Below are 18,791 nucleotides of genomic sequence, written 5' to 3' on the forward strand. Positions count from 1 at the left end.
TAAGGAACACTCCCTCCTATCCCCCTGATTTTTCACATGCGCTTTTTTGAGCTTCCCTTTAGGATTTACTTGGTGAAGAAGATGAAGTCGGGATTGGCAGTGCTGACTGATATGGCGAAATGCTGGAAGAACTTCAATATTAAATCAGAATCAATTGGCGATGTTATAGAAAGAAATATTGCAGTACAGATAAATTTAGGTTTCTCTCGGGGGATGAACTTTGCGAATTAACGCTGTTACGTGTGTGCTTATCTCGGGGCCCTCCAGCTCTTAAGTGCTAGGAAATGGCTCTGGTTTTGCAGTTATGTTTAGAAAACAAGGTAGGGGTGAGGAGTGGAGTGTTGTAACTAGTAATGGAAATTACTGGTGGTTGAGAATGGCCTCTTCCAAAGCCATCTGTCGTAGGCACGACAGATGCCCGACTTCTATGTTTGGGGGGAGTTTCCGCCACGAAAGTAGTAGTCTGGTGCCTTTGTGGCCAGGTGGCACTGAGCGGACGGGAAGAGAGCTGCGTGCCCATGGGCAGGAGTCGAGCTCTTGGCAATGACGTCTTCCTCCCATATCTCATCCCTCCTCCCGTATCTCACCCCTTCTTCCAGCGAAGTGCCGGCTGGTCCTAGGGGAGGACAGGGATCTTTCATTGCTCTGGGAGGCTCAGAGAGCTTTTTTAGGTCATGCAAGAGCTCTGTAAGACTGCTGAAATGTGTTGTGCTAAATGCGGTACGAGAGCAAATATTGAATGGAGGAGATATACAAAATGTCTGGGGCCTCCTTTACTGCGTTAGGGAGTAACTTAACGTTTCTGCTGGAATTAGCTGCCTAGGTCTCCTCCTCCATGCTGTAAGTTGCTACCTGGCTTTGATGAAGAACACGTTTGTGCTGGGATTCATCGGTTGTCTTGCTTTTTTTCCGCTTTCTCAGCCACCTCGTTCTCTGTTTCGTGCACCTGGTTCGGCACGGTGCGGCGAGCCCTGCACGCTCAGCTGGTCTGCCGTCATGCCGTGCGCGAGGCTTGCACGCTCAGCCTGGTGCCGTTTGCACGTGTGTGTCCGCAGTGCCTTCAGAGGCCGCTCGTAGCCGCGGCTGGCACAGGCGAGCTGGCTGCATTTCTCCCCGGCCCTGCGCACAGCCAGGGAAGATGGGCCCTGGTGAGTGACACCCCGGGACAGCCGTGTCCTGCAGACGTCGGGGATGGGTGCTGCTGTGGGTAGAGACCGAGTTACTCCTGTCCGCTCCTGCCAGTGAGGTTGGCAGAATGGGTTGGCATCCTTCGTGGTGGAGGCACAAACTCCCGTGAGCGTGGGATTTCTGTGGCCGCGAATACCGGGGTGGAGCGAGCAGCCTGCTTTGCGGGGAGGTGTGCGGTGCGGGTCCGCGGTGGACCCGTCGAGCTGCCGCCTGCGAGCTCTGCTGCCAGGCTGATTTCTGAAGTGCCGACCGTGGGGAGCGAGCGATGTGTTTGGGGGCAGGAGCTGGGTAGTGCTTGCCAGGCTTTACACCTGCTCTCCTGAAGGAGGAGGATGCAGGGTAAAGGCACCTGGAGTAGGAGATACTAAATAGAGCGGAGAGACACTAAAATGGCTTTTGTTGCCTTTTTGGTGTCTCTGAACCTCAGCAAACTTTAAATGTGTTTCAATTTCACAAGCACGGTATTTTCCTCCCTCCAGCAACTGCGTAGATTTGATGCACTTGAGCTCACTTGGTATCGTGCCCGTAACCACGCGGACATCCCAACCCTGGGATGCCGTCAGGGTGTGTAAGTGGGGAAGAAAAAGGGAATTCCTTGGGCAGGTCGTACCTGGCACCACGGAGCTGCCGGATGCACAGCATGCTCCGTCGGGAGCTTACGGCTGGAGCCGGTGCAAAGGCCATGCCAGGTCCTGTGTCCCACCGGAGAGTGGGCGTTGGACGCTAGTTGGAGGGGCACCTGCTTGCTCCTGCAAAGCCTTCTTCGTGCTGGGTCCTTAAGCGCAGGACATAGCCTTGGGTTTGGGTGGGAGGTATCGTTGAACCTGGTTTTCTTTCCTAAGCGCCTCGGGGGGATGCTGAGAGAAGAAAATAGCAAGGAGGGTTTCAATGAAGGCTTTATCAGGAAAGTTTCATTAATGTTTTCTGGTTTTATAAATACCTATGCGAAACTTGGAGGGCGGAGGAGTGTCTAAAGCTCTTGCAATGTCTTTAGGCACCCAGATTTGCGCTATACATTTGTATTGCCTATGATTTATAAAATTGAATTTTATTCGGGTAAGGTCACTTCTCTGGCGACGTTCTTGTGGGCCGATTGACGGTAGACACATTTGAAATGATGCTCCAAGGGGATAGTGTTACCAGATGGATAAATCAGACTTTTGTTTAAAAACCAGAGCCGTTATTAACGTCTGAAGTCCAGCCACGCTGTGAGCTCCTCGCACAAGGACGTGACTCACTGACGTGCCTTGGCAAAACGCGTATTTGACATCTGCTACTGCAAATATTTTGATTTCTTCGAACCTGGCTGCTGCTTCACCAGTGAGCCATGTCCGGGACTTTGGGGTATATGGATTCCTGCTACCTCGGCTGCTCTGCTGCAGCCTGACGCTGAGCTTGGGCCAGGGCTTCCTCGACAGCTTGTGTTGAGTTAGACCTGGCTTTCCTGTGGTCATTTCAGTCTTGGTTTAACCAGTGGAACTGATGATGCGTGGTAGAAGCTGTATCAATTTAGCTTACCTAACACCCTGGCTGTGGAGAGCGAAAGCAAGCATTTTTGGTTTGTGGAAAAACATCTCATTATTGTAATGTCTTTTTTTCAACCTCCTTTTCTGTCAGAGATGAAATACTTAACCGTAATTTTGATGTTTCCATTTGTCTCCCATGCCTCAAGTTCCTTGCGTAGAAAGGAGCTGTTTTGATTTTTGACGGATAAGTAATTGAAGTGCTTGTTAAATATTTTTCTTGTGATTCCTCTGAGCGTTATTGGCTTTGATGGGCTCTAACGTGTGTCCATTCTGATAGTCTCTTCAGTGCCATCGGAACATGCCTCTTTTCACAGCGCCTGATGCTTTTTGACATCTGTGTGCCTCTCTTACATTATGAAGTGTGGATTTCTTAGTGAAAACCGATTTATTTTAAATGTAATGCAAGAAGTGTTTTGCTTAACACAGAGGGGTTTGAATAGTGCTTTCTGAAGGCAGTGGCCAGAATTCCCATTTTACTTCTGTCCTCCAGTGAAGTTGGCGTGATGGGGGGCTGCTGTCGAGTGCCAGCCCTGCCATCCCTGACAGGGATGAGCTCTGGGCGTGAGAAGGAAACCCACATCTCTAGCAATGGTAGATGCACAGTTCTGCAAATTTATTTCACTGTCTTAATTTAAATTGAGATGCTTCTCTGAGTAAGTTGTAAAGCGTTATTGCATTGTCCTTGAGGAGATGGAAGGACACGTGTATGGTATTCTCATGAGGAAGAAACACGTGTATGGTGCTCTCCACCATGGCTGGTGTCAGAGAAACATTACCGTGAAGGGTATCATAACTGCAGCTGGCACAAAGTGTGTTTATTGTCCTGGGGCCATGGAACACCAATTACATGTCTTGGTGCGAAATGATATTTGCAGAGGCGTTAAGTGTTCACCTGCCACATGCTGCTAGTTTAAAATAAAGAAGTGCTCCCCTCACATTTTGAAAGATAAGCATCGTAGAGAAATGTGACTGTGGGCAACGGACAAGTGGTTTGTTTGTTTGATTTGATTTGAAGGTGTAATGTTCCATGTAAAGTAAATATCACACCCTGGAATTTAAAGTTGGGGAGGATTTTTATTGTTGGCTTCAGCGTGGGAATGGTCATGGTAAAGCTGACTGAGAATGAAAACCTCACTTGTAAAGTCCCGATGCTGAGGGGTCCGGGTATGGGAGGAGAAGCAGCGCTTTTGGGCATCGGTGCTCTTCAGGCATGGTATGATGCACTCTCTCTTTCTTCAATTTGAATATGAAACTGGCAACTTTAGAAACTGAAAAGGTTTGTTAAATGCAGTGGTCTCCAAACACCTTACGGAGCGAGGCTGCCACGGGCATGTGCCCACCGTGGCGTGGCTTCTGTGTTGGACCGCACTCCGAAGGCTCCCGTGGTGGCTGGTTGGCCGCGTCCGAGCGGGAACACGCTGCCGGAGCCCGGGGCTTGCCTGGGGCACGCCAGCACCCCACGCGCATGGGGTCTCTTTCCTGCCCATTACTATTAAGAGGGAATATTTGGCAGGCGTCTGTCCGCAGCGTAGGAAGCAGGGGGTTGCAAGGGAGAGGTGCTGGTCCCACCAGCCGAGAGCTCGGTCCTGTTAGAGAGCTCGTGAACACACCGTCCCTCTGGGCGAGTGACCCACCAAGCAAGAAACGTGTGTGGTATTCTCCACCGTGGCATGCCTTGATAATTATTTTTTCTTGTCCTAAGAGTTAAATTGTCCTCCCATCTTCATGCACCTGCAAAGGACCGTGCAGTAGCCCATTTCTGCCTTAGCTGGCAGGATCAGGGACTGTTACTGCTGATCCAGGGCGATGGTTAGAGCTTGTGGCTTTGCAGAAGGAGAAGAAAAGCTTTTTGGTGTTAACCGCTTTCCCGACAGCGTTGGAGGGATGGGTGGTAATGTGATACGCTTGTTGGAGCTGAAGGTCATCCCTCTGCGGATGCCAGTCTCTGCACGGGAAGGCGAAGGGGCAGGAGGATCGGCCCTTCTCCAGGCACCAGCTGTTGGAGCAGCGGGGCTGCGCTGTTTGGTGAATCCCTCCCTTTCTCTCTCGCTGTGTCGGTGTTGAAGATGGTCCCTGCACACGTGTGTGTGTGTGTGTGTGTGTGTGTGTCCCTGCTCCGGGTCTGGACAGGAGCATAACAGCAAACAGAAGCTCACTTCTTGGGACAGCTGCTTCTCAACCCTGCGGGTGCTGCTGGGCGTACGGCGTCTTGCTGCAGCCAGGGCGCTTGGCGTGTCCTTAACCGTGTGCGCTACCTGGTTCGGGCACCCTGGAGCGCATTTGTCATCACGTATGTCATACCTGCTAAGGTAAAGCGGTTTATTAGAGCTGACCTCTGACAGCTCCAAACGTACGCTTTGTTTAAGACCGTGCCCTGGTACGGGCTGCTCCGGGGCCAGAGCTGTGCAGGCGCCCGGCCGGGGTGGGGGGAGCTGGGGACGGGGAGCCCCAGCAGCGCTGGTCGCCTCTCGGGGCTGGGCGGCCGATGGAGAGCGTGCGGTTCTGCAGGTGCCTGGCGGAGCATCTGCAGTGAGTGAAAGCAAAACTGCCGCTTTTTAGTTCGGGCAGAAGGAAGGGGAGGCAGCGTGCTGCTATGCAGAGCCACCCTCCAAAAACAACACGGGACCTCAGAAAAGGGGGGGAATAAAGGGCTGACACAGCCAGAAGTGAAGGCTGCTGCCTTTATTAAATCCCAGTGTTTGTTGACATGTAAACCCAAAATGAAACACATGCTTAAACTGTCTCCTGTGCCTCCCCCCAAAATCTGCCTCTCCTGTTCTCCTGGAGGATTTTTTTTCAGCTGTGACAGCAGCGTATTTTTTCCGGCACATGCAGAGATTTTTAATGCAGGCAGGACTAATGGAATGATTTATACAAGTGACTTGTATAGCTCCTCAACACGTCATCTGAAATTTAACCATGTTCCTCACTTAAAACGCTTCTTTTCCTCCTTCTCCACTTTTTTTTTTTTTTTTTTGTTCTGTTTGGTGGCATTGGAAGCACTTACATATATGTATGGCTCAACAGATGCTTTATTTTCACAACACAGCGATGTTTTGAAAAAAACCTCAGGCATTGCTAGAAGGGAGTCCTCCCTGTTTATATATTTACAAAATTAAAATACACACAGTTGAATTACACACAGCCAGGCTAAAGAAAGTATCAGAGAGATCTTCTGAACCTCAGGTCCAGAGGGACAGATCTTTCTTTAGCTTGAGCAAATGTACTATCACCTTTCATCTGATGTCTTGAGTATATGAGAAGTACGGCTTCTTCGTTTGCAAAATGGCATGATCATAGTTTGTTTAATACTATAAAGGATCTTGATTTTTTTTTTTTTCCTGAGGACAGGAATAGGGAATTTTAAGAGCAGATGTGGATTCAAGGTTACTTCTAGAATCCGAATTTTTTTCTCCTCTTCAGTTTCCTTGGGAATGTTATTTTATTTTGAGAGGAGGGAATCCTGCCCTACACCTCCATGTCTTTCCTTCAGGTATCCTTGTTTCACACGCTTTCACGTGAATTCATTCTGCCCCGGCCACCAGCCGCTGCTCTCTTCACAGCCGCTTTCCAGAGGGTGCTGGGTGGAGGAAAGGGTTAGTAACAAGAGTGTACAAAAAAGGAACAAAAAGGGTAGTCGAAGTATAAAATGTTCATGTGGGGGAGCCTAAAAACATTCAAAAATACACCAGGAAAAGCTGGGAACGAAGCTTTACTGCTTCGTATTTAGGCACGGCACAGTTGTAGGTACAGATGGAAAGGCATAAATGACGGAAGCCTGGAAAGAAATGTAAACGCTCCAAGTTTAAATATGAAATCATTATCACATTACCCAAAAAAAGACTAAGGAACAACTTGCTAAAGTGAAAAGCTTCTGTGCATGCATCAGAGGCAAGAAAGCTGCAGGTGAACGGTGCTGATGTGTGAACGGAGGGAGCGAGGAGAGGCGCGGTGGAACGGGGGGATGTGACCCCTGCACGTGCCCAGCCCCAGGGGCTGCCTCTCTCAACTTGTCCTTTAAATTAAATTAAAGGCATTGTTTGACACAATCGCATTTTAGAGGGACTCTGCTGGGATCCATTGCTTCAAACCAGTAAATGTAATAAAAATAGCTAACACCTGTAGAACACGTAAGAATTAACGGAGAAGTCTCATCATCTGTTTGCAGAAGGGTCACGTTTCAAATCTGTCTGGCGGTTTCCTCTTCTCTTGTTTTCAGAAGTTAGTGAACCTGGAGAGGGGGAGATGGCACGCTTGAATTTTCAAGGTTCTGGTGAGATTGCTCACCAAGAGCCTCAGAAAAAACCAAACCCTAAGCTGTCGTGGGATGAGAGAGCTCCTGTCCTGGATTAGTGACTGCCTAGCGGGTAGGAAACCAAGCGGTCAGGTTTCACAACATCACAGAAGTCCCACAGGGATTTGCTCCGAGATCTCTGCCATTGAGCAGCGATAACAGATCTGCGGAGGAGGGGAGGAAGGGCTAGGGTATGGGGTTTGTCTTCTGAGGGCTCCGAGGACCAGAGGAGACACGGGCAGAGGGATCCGGTGGTCCTGGGTGGCTGGGCAGCGCCACGGCGAAGGAAGCCTGTGCTAGCAGGGGTGCGGTAACGCTCTTTCGTTGTGTTTTGCTCCTGCCCCGCGCCCTGTGCTGGGGACAGCTCTCGGTGAGCCAGCGCTATTTGCAGAAAACCCTGAAATCACTGCTGACAGCCTAGAGCTCAGCGCTTAGAAACGGGCAGAGAGGGAAATAGAAGGGGAGGAAGTTTTGGAAGGAGAACAAAGCGGCCCCTTTGTGTTTCTGCTGGAGTACGTGGCCTGAGCGTGTGCAGCTGGGGCGTCCCGGTGTGCCGGCCTCGAGGGACCTTCACCGGCTGCAAACAGTGCCGGGGAAGTTCACCGAGAGAGTCGGAGGTACGGAAAAGCTGCTGTGCAAGGCGGGATGGGAACAAGCGGGGTTCAGCCTGGAAAAGCAACGGATGGGGAAGGGAGGGCGTTTGTTAGGAGAGGTGGTGCGACCACGAGCGACGGGCAGAAGACGAAGGCAGAAGGATTACCGTCGGTGCGATCGGGTTTGCCCGGGTGAGGCGGAGAGAGGAGGGCTTGTCTCTGTACGGTGCACAATTGCAGAATTCATTGCCTTGGGCTGTTTGGGAAGTGTGAGTGGTTTCAAGAAGCAATTAAGCAAATGTGCAGAGGATGGGCATTGGTACAGCTGATGACACAGCTTTTTGGAAGCTGTGTGTATTTACTGGAAGAGAAATATATTCATACGTTTGCCCATGCTTAGGTGGTTTCTCTGTGTATCTGCTGTCGGACGCTATAGGAGACAGGTAAGGGCTTGATGGACTTTTTCTTTAACGAGGTGAAGACGCTGTTGTTAGCAGTTTTAGGGTAAATCTGCAGTGGGTTGTGGAAATGGGGATTGCGTGGCGTTCTCTGCAGGGGCACTGCTGGCTGGGTGGCAGGGTCTGGGACGCGAGAGCAGGACTTTCACGCTCTTCTGTGCTTTGATGATCAAGACCTGAGTCCAATGAGATACTTGGACAATAAAGGTTAAGTATAACTGTGTGGATGGGATATAATTCCCTGACTTCCCTGAAGATAGTGCATCACTGACTTGTTCTCCACGCAGGATTAATTTGCGCCCGGGGGACGTGCTGTGTGGGGTTAGCCCGCCAGCCAGCGCTGCACCCCACGGCGGGATCTAGGTTTCAGGAAGGCAGCAGCTATTTATTTCAGTATTTTTATAGGTTTGGGGGATTTTTAAATTTTTTTTTTGTCCTTTCTTTCTCAGTGCTCATAGCTGACACCTTGTGCTTTGTGTAGGTGATAAGTTTCCATCACCGCCAGAAGAGCTTGTTTGTGCTAACCGCTGCGATGCGGGAGCACGCGCAAGTGACTTAGCTAAGGATGGGGAGCTAGCCTACGTTGCCTGGAAGGGCGGCTGCCTTCCCGCTCCTGCAGAAAAGGTTCGGTGGCAAAATGCTACCTCACGCTAGGACGCTACTTGCGCAGATAAAATAGAATCATATCACGTGAAGCAGTAGTAATAATTCAACTGAACTGCAGTGAACCCTGGCGAACAAAAGGTACCTTGAAATGTTGTGGCTCTGCTAAAATGGACTCGCTTGCAGAAACTACTTTGCCAGCTTAAAAATCAAAGCAAAATAACTGTTCACGTTGCAGCAGCACGTACAGCCATCAAAGGAAGGGAACACGTTGTGATCACCTGAGCGCTGAAGGTGAGTTTTCCAGGTTCCTTTGTGTGGCCTGGGAAGGAGAGAAGGTGTCGTGACTTGTTGGACATCTTCCGCTGCGGGGCATCGGGAGGAGCGTCCCAGCGGGAACTTGCACTGAGCTGTAAGGTTGTTCCACCTTGATGAACCTGCCACTGCAGATTATCCTAGCCGTGGGAAACGAGAGGTGACAGCACTGAGACGCCCTGCTGTCACCTACCCCGGGAAACCCCTCAGGAGAGGCTTCTGGAGTCAAAAGCCTGGCAGATCCCTCCAGGGGCCAGCGCGAAGAACTCCGCTCTGCGGGGCGGCAGGACAGCCGAGACACCTCCCGTGGTGCGGAGGCTCAGTCCTGCCCTGCAGAAGACCTTGGCTGAGAGTCCTGGAAGCCAGATCCTCATCTTCGGTAAAGAAGAACAGCGTGAATAAAGTCAGGTCGGGGGCTGCACGGTGTCTCAGAGTTTTGTACTAAGCTGACGCTGGACAACTCTATTTCGGTGTTTCGATTTGGAGAACATTGCTGTCCAAGTGTGGGTTGTCCGCAGAGCCCCTGACAGCGTGGAGGCTGGCTCAGCAGTGCTTTCCACTTTAGCAAATGGCTTTTGCAGTCCCCTGCCTTCACGGGGCTCTTTCTGTTCCCGGGGGCACGGGGCAGACCCCGAGCGGGCTGACCCATCGGCGTCTCCAGCTGCGGAGGGGACCGGGACAGAGGCAGGGGGGAGAGTGTCTTGCAGAGACCGCAGCAGAAGAGGAACTGCAAACATCACAGGGAACCTTGCATTAACTCCTCGCAGAAGAGAGCGCAGTGACGGCCCGCACCCCCTGCCCCAAGCTGCTGCACCTCCGTGTCTGAAAACACACCGGCCAAAAAGCTTCTGCATGCCTTTATAGCACGTGCTTCTCGAGCAAATGGAAAATGAGGTGGTCTGTCAAGGCGGGGGAAATTATTTCAATAAAAACTAGAATTACTTGTGCTTCTCGAATCTTTTTTTTTTTTTTTTTCTATTTTTGTTGTTTAAGAACTGGAGGTAGAACAATGTTTGCTTTTTAATTGCGGGGTGCTCTGTAAGAAATCAAGTTGAGTTCCTTAATAGAGTTAAAAGAAAATACAAGTAGTCAGCATTAGGAAGCTTTAATAATTTAGTATTTAATCCTGTGAAGGGTAACATTTGTAATTTAGCTTATGTAGCATTGTACTGACTCGGAGTTCCTGCAAAAGCAAGCTACTTCTTGAATTGTACAATACTGTGAAATCTCCCTTTCTCTTGCTGCATTTCCCTGGTAGAGTGAAGCTGTAAAGTCTAAAATACATTTTTCTATTTTGTGAGGTCCCGTGGATTAAGATATATGTTATAAAGCCGCTTGTCATACGACTTGCTCCAAAAAAGCAGGGAGACTTCTCTGCCACTGCATTTGAGGAAGAGAGCATGAACTGCCCACGAACAGGCAGTAGGACATTTCCCTAGGAAAAGTTAGCTGTTCCTTTCCTTTCCCCTGTTTGTCGTGTGAAGCATCGCCATTGGGATTTTTCCTTCGTTGCGTTACGGGTGTACCCACTGCCAGTCTGGTGGGAGCGGAGGGCAGGCAGCCTGCGAACTGGTTCCTGCTTTGGCTGAGACTGGGTTTCAGGCTGAGGAGGAAGATGCCCATGTCGAGTGGGCGTTTAAGCATTTAAGAGGCTGATGTGGTGGTACTGTGGTTGCTGCTGGCCCTTCCCTGCCGGGGTAACAGCTTTTGTGGGACTGCAGGGCTTGTCTGAGGAAATACTTACTCATCCCCAGAATGACAAGGCTCTTCCATAATAGGACTTTTTTCCTCTTTTTTTTGCAGATGTTTCTTGAACTCTTCAGTACGTCACAGAACCATCGTGTTTTGGGATATCCTGCTTAAACCCTCGGAAGAAAATCTGCCAACGGCCAAAAATGACTTGAGTTGGAGAGCTGCTGCTTTATCCACAGGTAGTGCGTTGGGAGCTCAGTATCTTCTCAGTACCACAGCTTAGCACCGCTTGCTTTTCAGCAGGTGGCCGAAGGAGGGAACTGTTCCTGGCGCCTCGCTAGGAGGGGTGGTGACCTGCATGTGTTTGTCTCCGGAGGAGCACCGGCACACTTGCTGGCTCTATACTGCTCCCATGTTTTCGGGCACATCCCGGAGCAGCCTGGTGTGTTTATCAAAGCGGGTTTATGAACCCAAACGTGCCTCCGACCCTACTGTGGATTAACTGGCTCCCAGCCGCTGTTTGAGGTTTCATGTGGGGATGTGCTCAGCCCACCTGCAGGCTTGGAGAAGTTTCTTGTGGAGTCACCAGATGCGTCAGTACCAGGCTGGTGAAGCTTCTGGTGTTCATGAACTCACAGCTTTTTATTTTTTTCCATAGTTACATGCCTCATTATGTGCTTCATTAGTGTTCGTGCCTGTGGTCAAGTAGAAGCTCAGTTCTGGAAATGCTAGTGGTGGGATTTGGCTGTTGGCTGCCTGAGATGGGAGGTGAAGGAAGGCAAAGTGGAGACTTACCCTGCCGCTGGTATGATAATACTGGCTGTGTTAAACTTGACTGTCACTTGTGGAAAGGAGTAGAGGAATGGTTTGAGCGGCAGTGGCCTCAGATCACCATTACATAGCATGCGATGGCTAATAGCCAGCTCAAGGCTATCCGTTTGGTGTTTGAGGTGGCGGACTTTGAAATGAGATCTTTAACCGACCTGAAATTTTAAAATTGCCCCTCTGTGCTTCCTCTCCCCTCCCATTGCCCGCACTCCGACGTTTATATATACGCACGGCTGTGCGTGCAGCCCTGACTGAGATGTGTTCCTCTCTCCCAGGACCAGCTTCCTGCCCGGTGTTCAGTGTCCCATGTGGATGCACCGTACACTATGGTTCACGTCAATGTGTTGAAAAAAATCATGTGTGTTCTTGTGGTGATACTGGTAGCTCTGACCGTTTGCCTGTGGAGAGAGACGAGAAGAAGCTACTACGTTCCTTTCAAGACGGAGGGCGATGATTCGCAGGTTCACAGGACTTCGGAAAAATGGAACCCACTTAAATCGCAGGAGCTTTTCCATGAAGCAGCCAGTGAATTGGGTCAGATACCCAAAACTTGGTTTAGTAACCACAACAAAGTAAAAGGCAGCACCTCTAGAACGGCTGAAAAGTCCAAGAGGGCAGCACACTCTGTGAAGGTATGGGATAAGGACAGTTCATCCAGAAATCTCATACCTAGGCTGCAGAAAGTCAGAAGAAACTACCTGTCCATGAACAAGTACAATGTGACTTACAACGGGAAGAGGAATGCTGCTAAACTCAGCCCGGAGAAGCTGCTCTGCCAGCTGCAGAACAGGGTGAACGTGACCATGATACAGGGATCGGATGGTCCTTTTGATACATCTGAATGGCAGCAATACCTACCAGGGAAAAGCCTCAATGAAACAGTGGGCCGCCTGGGTCGCTGTGCTGTTGTGTCCTCAGCAGGGTCTATGAAATCATCTCATTTGGGACAAGAGATAGGTTGGTATTTTTCTATTAGCATAAAGTCAAATAGCATTGTTTGATAACTTACGCCGAATAGAAGTAACCTACTGTCATGCTCTTACCAGTAAGTCTCTGGCATGGTCACAAAAGTGTTTAAAATACAGTGAAATATTATCCTTAAACTTCTTCTAAAGTTAGTGAACATTACAGCCTAGGAGGAGGTGGGGGTAACGGTCCGATCCTCCCTTTCTCTCTGAGCGTACACACCGCGCAGCGCAGGCTGCCTTACGATGCCCTAGATCGCAGCACCTGTGAGCCTTAGAGCTTGGGCAGGCCGAAACGGGCAAGCCCCAAGGGCTTGGGTTGGGTTGAGCTGAGAGACCATGATGTGTGTGCAGGTAGTTCTATTCTAGCTAGTCCTTTCAATTGTCATGATTGCCTTGGCATCCCCAGAGGGCAGAACTTATACTGGACACCAGGGAGAGGTCTTGGTTCCTCAAGTGTTTGTTTCTTGGGAGGGTTTCGGGTGGGTTGAGTAATGCCGATGCGCTCATCGCACAGTCGATGGTCAGAAAATTTTTCATTCAGAACGACTTCTTCAGAGAAGTAGTAAAAGCAAACACTAAAGGGGGAAAAACCCACTGAACACAGCCCTGAGCAATCTGGTTTTCTTCTGGTAGTTGCTCAAAAGTTCACCCCCAAACTCCTTTGTGCTCCACAAGGCAGGTGGGCAGGTGCTGGAATGAAGTTGAACAGTCTGAAGTGTGTTAAAATGCTATGAAAGATGCGATGAAAAATGTAGTGGTGGTTTATTAACCAGGATTGCATTGCCTCCTGGTAAAAATTACAGGTGGGAGTTGGTGTAATTGTTTGCTCCTCTTACGCGTGTTTGAGGGCAGGTGGGTCAAGACTTGGGAAGCCAGTTCTGACTTGTTTTGTTTGAGTACCTGGCTTGGCTTGTTTAGGTGCCTCTTGAAGTTCAGTAGCTAAAGGTTTCCACAGAAGTGACCTTCTGTTGAACGCTATCCTGTCACACACTGGTTTGTGCCCAAAGATGTCTCTGTTAGACTCTAGCGTACTGATAAAACTGCTCGCTCCTCCGTAAAGAGACCTTCTCAGGAGCTGAGGGTGGTGTTTATGCCGTGCTGGAATGCAGTCCATGCCAACACTGGATTCGGTATCGGAGCAGCAAAGAAGTGCAATGGGCTGTGCTCCGGCTGCGGCACAGCTGAGAAGACATCAGACGTGGAAAGCCATTCCGTTGTTCTCTGGGCCTGTCCCCGAAACTGAAGCACCACTTTGTTCCAGATCACAAGGGATGGATGCTGGAAAGGTCACTGTGTAACGTGCCTGAGGCGAATGCCGTTAACCCCTGCTGGCATCCCTGGCTTGCGTTCCTCGCGCCGGGGTTGTGGACTTTAAGCTTCCTGCCAGCGATTCGGCAGAGTTTTGGGCACTGGCAGCCTGGAGCTGGGCAGGGTGAATATCGAAGGATTCAGGAGTATTCAGTATACATGTACGGTTTTTTGCAGTTTTGCTGTGACGCGATGTAGGAAAAGCCATGGTTTTGTTGGAGGAAGGTGCCAAAGAAGATACTACATCTGACAGGCGTAAAATTAAGTGTTTGCATAGATGAGCACAACACATTGCTGAATTATTATTCCTTAAATGGCCTGGAAATATTTGTTCTGTGTAATCACGTTAAGATATCAAATGAGCAATTAGTCGATGTAAGGGCAGGTGACAGAGCAGAACGGGGAGAAGCTGGTGAACAAGCAGCTCTTCTCTTACTGGGCTTGTGGTGTTACGGGAGGTTATAACTCACCAGTGAAAAATGTGATATGGGAAATACCAAGTGCAGCACAGCCACCTGGAGACAGAGTGCTCCAGAGAGCCAGCTACTCTGCCTGTGCAGTCATTAAACACCCTTTTTAAATGCACATTTAGGGCGTAATAACTCTTGATGTCTAGCTGAAGTTGTATGGGGAAATTATAACCCTGTACTCCATTGATGCGAGGTAGGATGTGGAGCAAAGGGTCTGTAGTGGTAACTACAGAGCTGCTTCTCAGTGTGGACATGCTTCTTTTTGGAAACATCGCTTTTCTGGGGTTTGTGTGTTGCTTTGGAAGGGCTCTAAACAAGATCCACTTGTCTATGAGAATGAAGTAGCTGAGAAACTAGGCTCCTCTGCCAGTGATTACTGATGTTCCACCACTGCTTGTGAGAGCACTCTCGTTTTCAAGAAAATGATGTCGAAAAGACCCTGTTCTGGACCAGATGGGCCCTCCTGCCCTGGCTGGGGGGGCTCAGCAATTCCCCACGGACCCCGGGTGCAGCCGCCGTGAGCTGTGGTTGCGTGGCCTCGGTGCGAAGGCGGGGAGCTGGTCCTGCTCCTGCAGCTGAGCACCTCTGGCCCTGTAAGAGGTTTCCTGTCCAAATCTATCCGGTAGGTATGGGGAAGCTGGTTTGCCAGGGTGACGTACGCCCTTTGTGCAGCAGCAGCAGTGGGCTGGCTGCGTGGCATTACAGCAGCACGGCCGGCTGTGCGGATGCTGGAGGAATGCTGTGCTATCTTGAGAGATGATGCCAGCAGAGGAAAATGCAGTGAATCCCAAGGCATGTAACAAGCAGTGCCTGTTAAATGCACAGCGGCGGTTTTATTTCTGTAACGTGGGAGGTACGCTGGCAGGCTGAAGCCAGCTTCGTTTTCCACTGGGGTGGTTTAGATGTTTCTCGGGCTGATCACCCTCCAAGCTGCAAGAGAGGATGCTGGCTCGCCGTTATTGCCTAGTTCCTTAGTTTGCAGCCAGCCACATGGTAAATGAATTGTCCATCAGTCTCGCTCCTGGTAAACTACTTGGAAGGAAGGAGAGAGGGAGGGAGACGCAGCACTCCTCCGTGCAGGGCAAATGCTAGGGCTGTGCTCTCAGCCTGCCAGTGCATCGTAGTTTAAAAAAGTGGATTTTTAAAGAGTTATTGGTCATGAAGTTAGACTGACAGCTTGTTCTACAGAATCTGGCTTGGTACTTCTCGTTGTTACGCGGAAAGCCGGGGGTAGCCAGATTGTATTGAAAATGCAGGTGAATAACCTATGACACGTCTCTTCTATCACTCAAACCCCGGTTGGTAGCTCACGGGTTTCCACCCTGTTTTGCTTTCAGACAGCCACGATGCCGTCTTGCGATTCAATGGGGCTCCTATCAAGGGGTTTCAAGAAGATGTGGGGCAAAAGACAACAATTCGTCTTGTGAACTCCCAGGTAGGTGTGACCAACGTGTGCCAAACGGGCCAAGCGTGGCAGAGCTGCGTACCTCCCCTGCGCCCGCCTGGGAGCCGAGCGGCAGCCTGAGATAACAACGTGCACGGGGCTTCTGGCTTCACCTGCTGCTGGGAGGTCTTCGAAATGAAGCTGGGGAGAATAGGGCTTTCCATCTGATTTCTCCTGTCCCTAGCAGATAGCCGTGGGATGGGAACGTCTCTCCTTGTAACGGGGGACAGTTGGTAAATCTGAGGTTACCGCAGTTAAAGTAGCGCGTGCTAGCGAACCTGCAGTAGCCTGCTTGCGATTTACGGCAGGCACAAGGTAATTTGATTTTTGTCTTGGCTCGAAGCGTCTTTGTTAGTACAGGAAGGCCAGTTGTGTGCCTGCTGCTGTGCTTTGGGAGCGCGAGGCAGGACGGCACCGCAGCTCGGCTAACGCCGCTCAGCAAACAGAGGTGTGCCAAGAGACGAGTTGTGCCTGCCCCAGACAGGGGTGCGAAGAAAGAAGGAAGTTTATTTGGCTATTAATAAAAGAACAACGCTTCTTTTCTACGCAACGATGCCTCAAACTCTGTAGATAACATTTAACCAGGGCTATTACATGGCTGAAGACAACCGGCAAAGGACCCACCTTTAAAGCTGTAGCCTGCACACAGCCAGGAGAGGGTATGGGCTCAGGGGGATGGGTTGCAGTGTTCAGGACCTCATTGCAGAGCACGGCAGAAAGCACCTTTAGTGCAAGGCATTCCTTGCTGAGTTAAATTTTCCCTGACTGAGAAGTCTTCCTAGGTATGAGGCTGTCCCTCTGCTGATTTTCGTTGGAACTTAATAGGCTTTGAGGGATCCTCTCAGCAGTTAGGACCGTGTCTAGGAATACGTTAGCAGGGTTGATACGCCACCTGCTCAGAGCAGGGGGAGACCCGCAACAGAGACCGTCGCTGCTCTGAGTACATCTCAGAGAGCGTCTGCGCCCTACCTCCATGTAGCTGTTACCCTTCATGTTTGTCCGTTTCGGGGGGAGAAATTTTCAGGTGTAGACATGCAGAGGAGAGGGAATCCCAGTCGTGCATGCTGGTGAGGGAACGGGGCGCAGCTGTGAGGTACCAAATAGGCCAAGAGTCGTTGGGCGGAAGAGCTGGTGCAGCGTTGCACGCCGAGGATGAGCCCCTGCTCACCCGGGGCGAGGGGGAGCGGCCTGTAGGCACGTGAAGGCTGAGGGGGTGAGCGGGGGAGAGATGGGGGGCTGAAGCGTAGCTTTTGTACTCCAGAAGCAAAAAGGCACTTTCCTTGGCTCAGCCCAAAGCTGAGACTCGCAGGCCAGGAGCTTTCTCCTGTGTGAGGGGCCCGTCGGAGCTGTGTAACAGGGTTTGAAGTTGCTCAAAGCAGCGGCAGGAGCTTGGCCATTCTCTTCAGAGGCAAGACATGGAGCTAGCTTTCCCTAGATTGTTTTGCACGTCTTTTGAAGCATGTTCTTGCTTCTTGTGCAAATGCTGTTGCTCCCTCTTTCTGCTCTGGGCTCTGGCCTCCACCCCTTGCTGCCGTGCTCTGTTCTGCTGCTTGTGGCATCTCAGTTCCCCTGCGTCAAGCCACCAGGCAGATGTGGGGTAGTTTGTCCTTTCTGAACCAATCTGGGTTTAACAGACGTATCTGGCTGCTGACTCCTTCTTCCTCTGCCCTGTTTGACCTTTCCTTTTTTCCATTTTTCCCTTCTGTGTGCATTTTTATGATGTCAGATAGGTGTTATCACTTAAGAAAACTCTCTCTGGAGGATGTGCTCATTACCAAACTTACTGTGATACGAAGTCATTTACCAGCAAAACTGTGTACATGAACTGTGTGATACCAGGGTCATCTGCACCGGGCGGAGGGTCACCCTGTAATGGGGCAGCAATAACTCTCTGTACGGAAGCTCGTATTTTGGACGAAGTGTAGTTACAGCCATGTCGTTACAGTGCTCCATGCAGATCAGCTGGCAGCCGCGGGCGACGCTTTTTGTCTGCCACCGTCCCCTCTGAATGGAGACAATGGCTTAGAAAACTTCAATTACAGGGAGAGCAAAATTATTGCAGTTTTTAGAGGCTAAAGTTAACTCAAAATGCAGCGTTGATCTAGCTGCTGAGCAGGGCAGAAGGTGCTCTCCGTGTGAATCATGAAGGAGTCTCTATGCTGGAGTTTCTAAGCTGAACAGCTCTAATTGCAGTCCCTGTTATCTTCGGGGATAACTGGATTGGGAGCCTGGTTTTCTTCTGTATTTTTATTTGCATTTTTAATGGTTCAGTGTTGTTCTAATTGTGGCGACATCATTTAACCTTCTTGTTACCGGGGTTGCCTGAGTGCGTTTTGTTTTCAGCTACTTTGCAGGCATCATCAGATACGGGCTGGACAAGCTGTAATTTGTTCTTGTTCTGGCTTTGGCTTTTCTGGCTTTTTTGTAAGCGGTCACTGGGAGCAGGGATGGGATTGCGGCTTGGCTGCTCTGGTTTTGGCTCTTACTGTTGAACAATCCTCGGTCCATTCCCAAAATGAAGGAAATGGGATCTGAATCTCATCAGTCTAAACTATCTAATCTGTATTGAGTAGTATCTCTTCGGCACGTGTTGCCAGTGGCCCTAAGTCACTTAATAACTATTTGAAGGTATTTTTCTGTAATTTGCTGACCAGTCTCTGGCACATATCTAGGGGTGGATGGTTTTAACAGAAGAGCGGGGTATCTTGTACATCTGTGTGCACAGGAAAAGATTAATAGATTCCTGTTGGCAAGGGGTTTGAAATTTGGATCCTCAGATCTGAGGATAGGCTTGTAGGACCACAAGCTGTTGTTCTGAAGAAAGAAATTCTTTAACGTTGCCTCGCTTATTTTCTTAGACCTTCACTGGTTCATTGGTACTGCTTCCTCTGATGGTGTTCTCCTGCAGTCTTATGCAAGGCATCCATTTGCCCTCGGAAAGCGCTCGCTTCTTGCAGAAATAAGGGCTGAAGAGCATGCGGGGAGAGTGCCGATGTCGTTCTGCAGGACACAGCTCCCTTCTGCAGAGCTGACCGAGGACCAAAGTACCTCGTTCCTCCCAGCCCTTCTTTACAGTCCTCCTCGGCTGGCTTCCCGCTGTCACG

General features: G+C 50.2%; 1 protein-coding gene across 10 annotated transcripts in view; it reads left to right on the plus strand.

Annotated features, from left to right (window-relative positions):
- ST6GAL1 (ST6 beta-galactoside alpha-2,6-sialyltransferase 1) overlaps nucleotides 1–18,791 on the plus strand; it is a 45,990-nt gene that overhangs the window by 20,153 nt on the left and 7,046 nt on the right. For 7 of the 10 annotated variants that reach the window (XM_075760914.1, XM_075760923.1, XM_075760916.1 and 4 more), the window contains 3 exons: nucleotides 10,781–10,908; nucleotides 11,773–12,454; nucleotides 15,581–15,678. In XM_075760914.1, coding sequence (XP_075617029.1) covers nucleotides 11,824–12,454; nucleotides 15,581–15,678 — 729 coding nt within the window. In that variant the 5' untranslated portion in view covers nucleotides 10,781–10,908; nucleotides 11,773–11,823. Of the gene's footprint in view, nucleotides 1–3,904; nucleotides 3,928–6,933; nucleotides 7,082–7,527; nucleotides 7,626–10,780; nucleotides 10,909–11,772; nucleotides 12,455–15,580; nucleotides 15,679–18,791 lie in introns of those variants that run through there. The other 3 variants (XM_075760919.1, XM_075760921.1, XM_075760920.1) reach the window with 3 other exon arrangements.

This window comes from Balearica regulorum, chromosome 9 (genome assembly GCF_011004875.1).
Source record: "Balearica regulorum gibbericeps isolate bBalReg1 chromosome 9, bBalReg1.pri, whole genome shotgun sequence".
NCBI classification, from domain to species: domain Eukaryota; kingdom Metazoa; phylum Chordata; class Aves; order Gruiformes; family Gruidae; genus Balearica; species Balearica regulorum.